The 284-nt window shown below is 42.3% G+C and overlaps 1 protein-coding gene across 1 annotated transcript; it reads right to left on the bottom strand.

The window, feature by feature from the left end:
- Positions 1 to 270, bottom strand: TM35_000551350 (uncharacterized protein; the record flags this gene model as incomplete). The annotated part of the gene is made up of 1 exon (XM_029030800.1): positions 1 to 270. A coding segment is annotated over one exon (270 nt), but the record flags the coding sequence as incomplete, so codon positions are not given.
- Positions 271 to 284: the final 14 nt, after the last annotated feature.

Below are 284 nucleotides of genomic sequence, written 5' to 3'. Positions count from 1 at the left end.
AAAAGTGTCAAAGGCTCCAATTGGAGCTTCATCCGTGCGATCCCAAAACGTTCCCATTGTACCATTGAGCTCATCTGCAACATCATCACAGCCATCCATTTTGAGTTGATTCCATATCCATTGGGCCCTGCAATATAATTTAGCCCACATCGCCCAGTATGTATAGGGACTAAGGCAAACAAATTCACATGCACGAGTTAATTCTGCGCCTTGCTGGACAATTTGATATTCCTTACAACACATTCCGTACATACGTTTCACACAATCCACATAATAAAGATCCA

This window comes from Trypanosoma theileri, assembly GCF_002087225.1.
Source record: "Trypanosoma theileri isolate Edinburgh chromosome Unknown TM35_Tth_55_V1, whole genome shotgun sequence".
NCBI lineage: Eukaryota > Euglenozoa > Kinetoplastea > Trypanosomatida > Trypanosomatidae > Trypanosoma > Trypanosoma theileri.
Note: the sequence above shows the minus strand (reverse complement) of the source record. Positions and strands in the feature narration are given on the sequence as shown.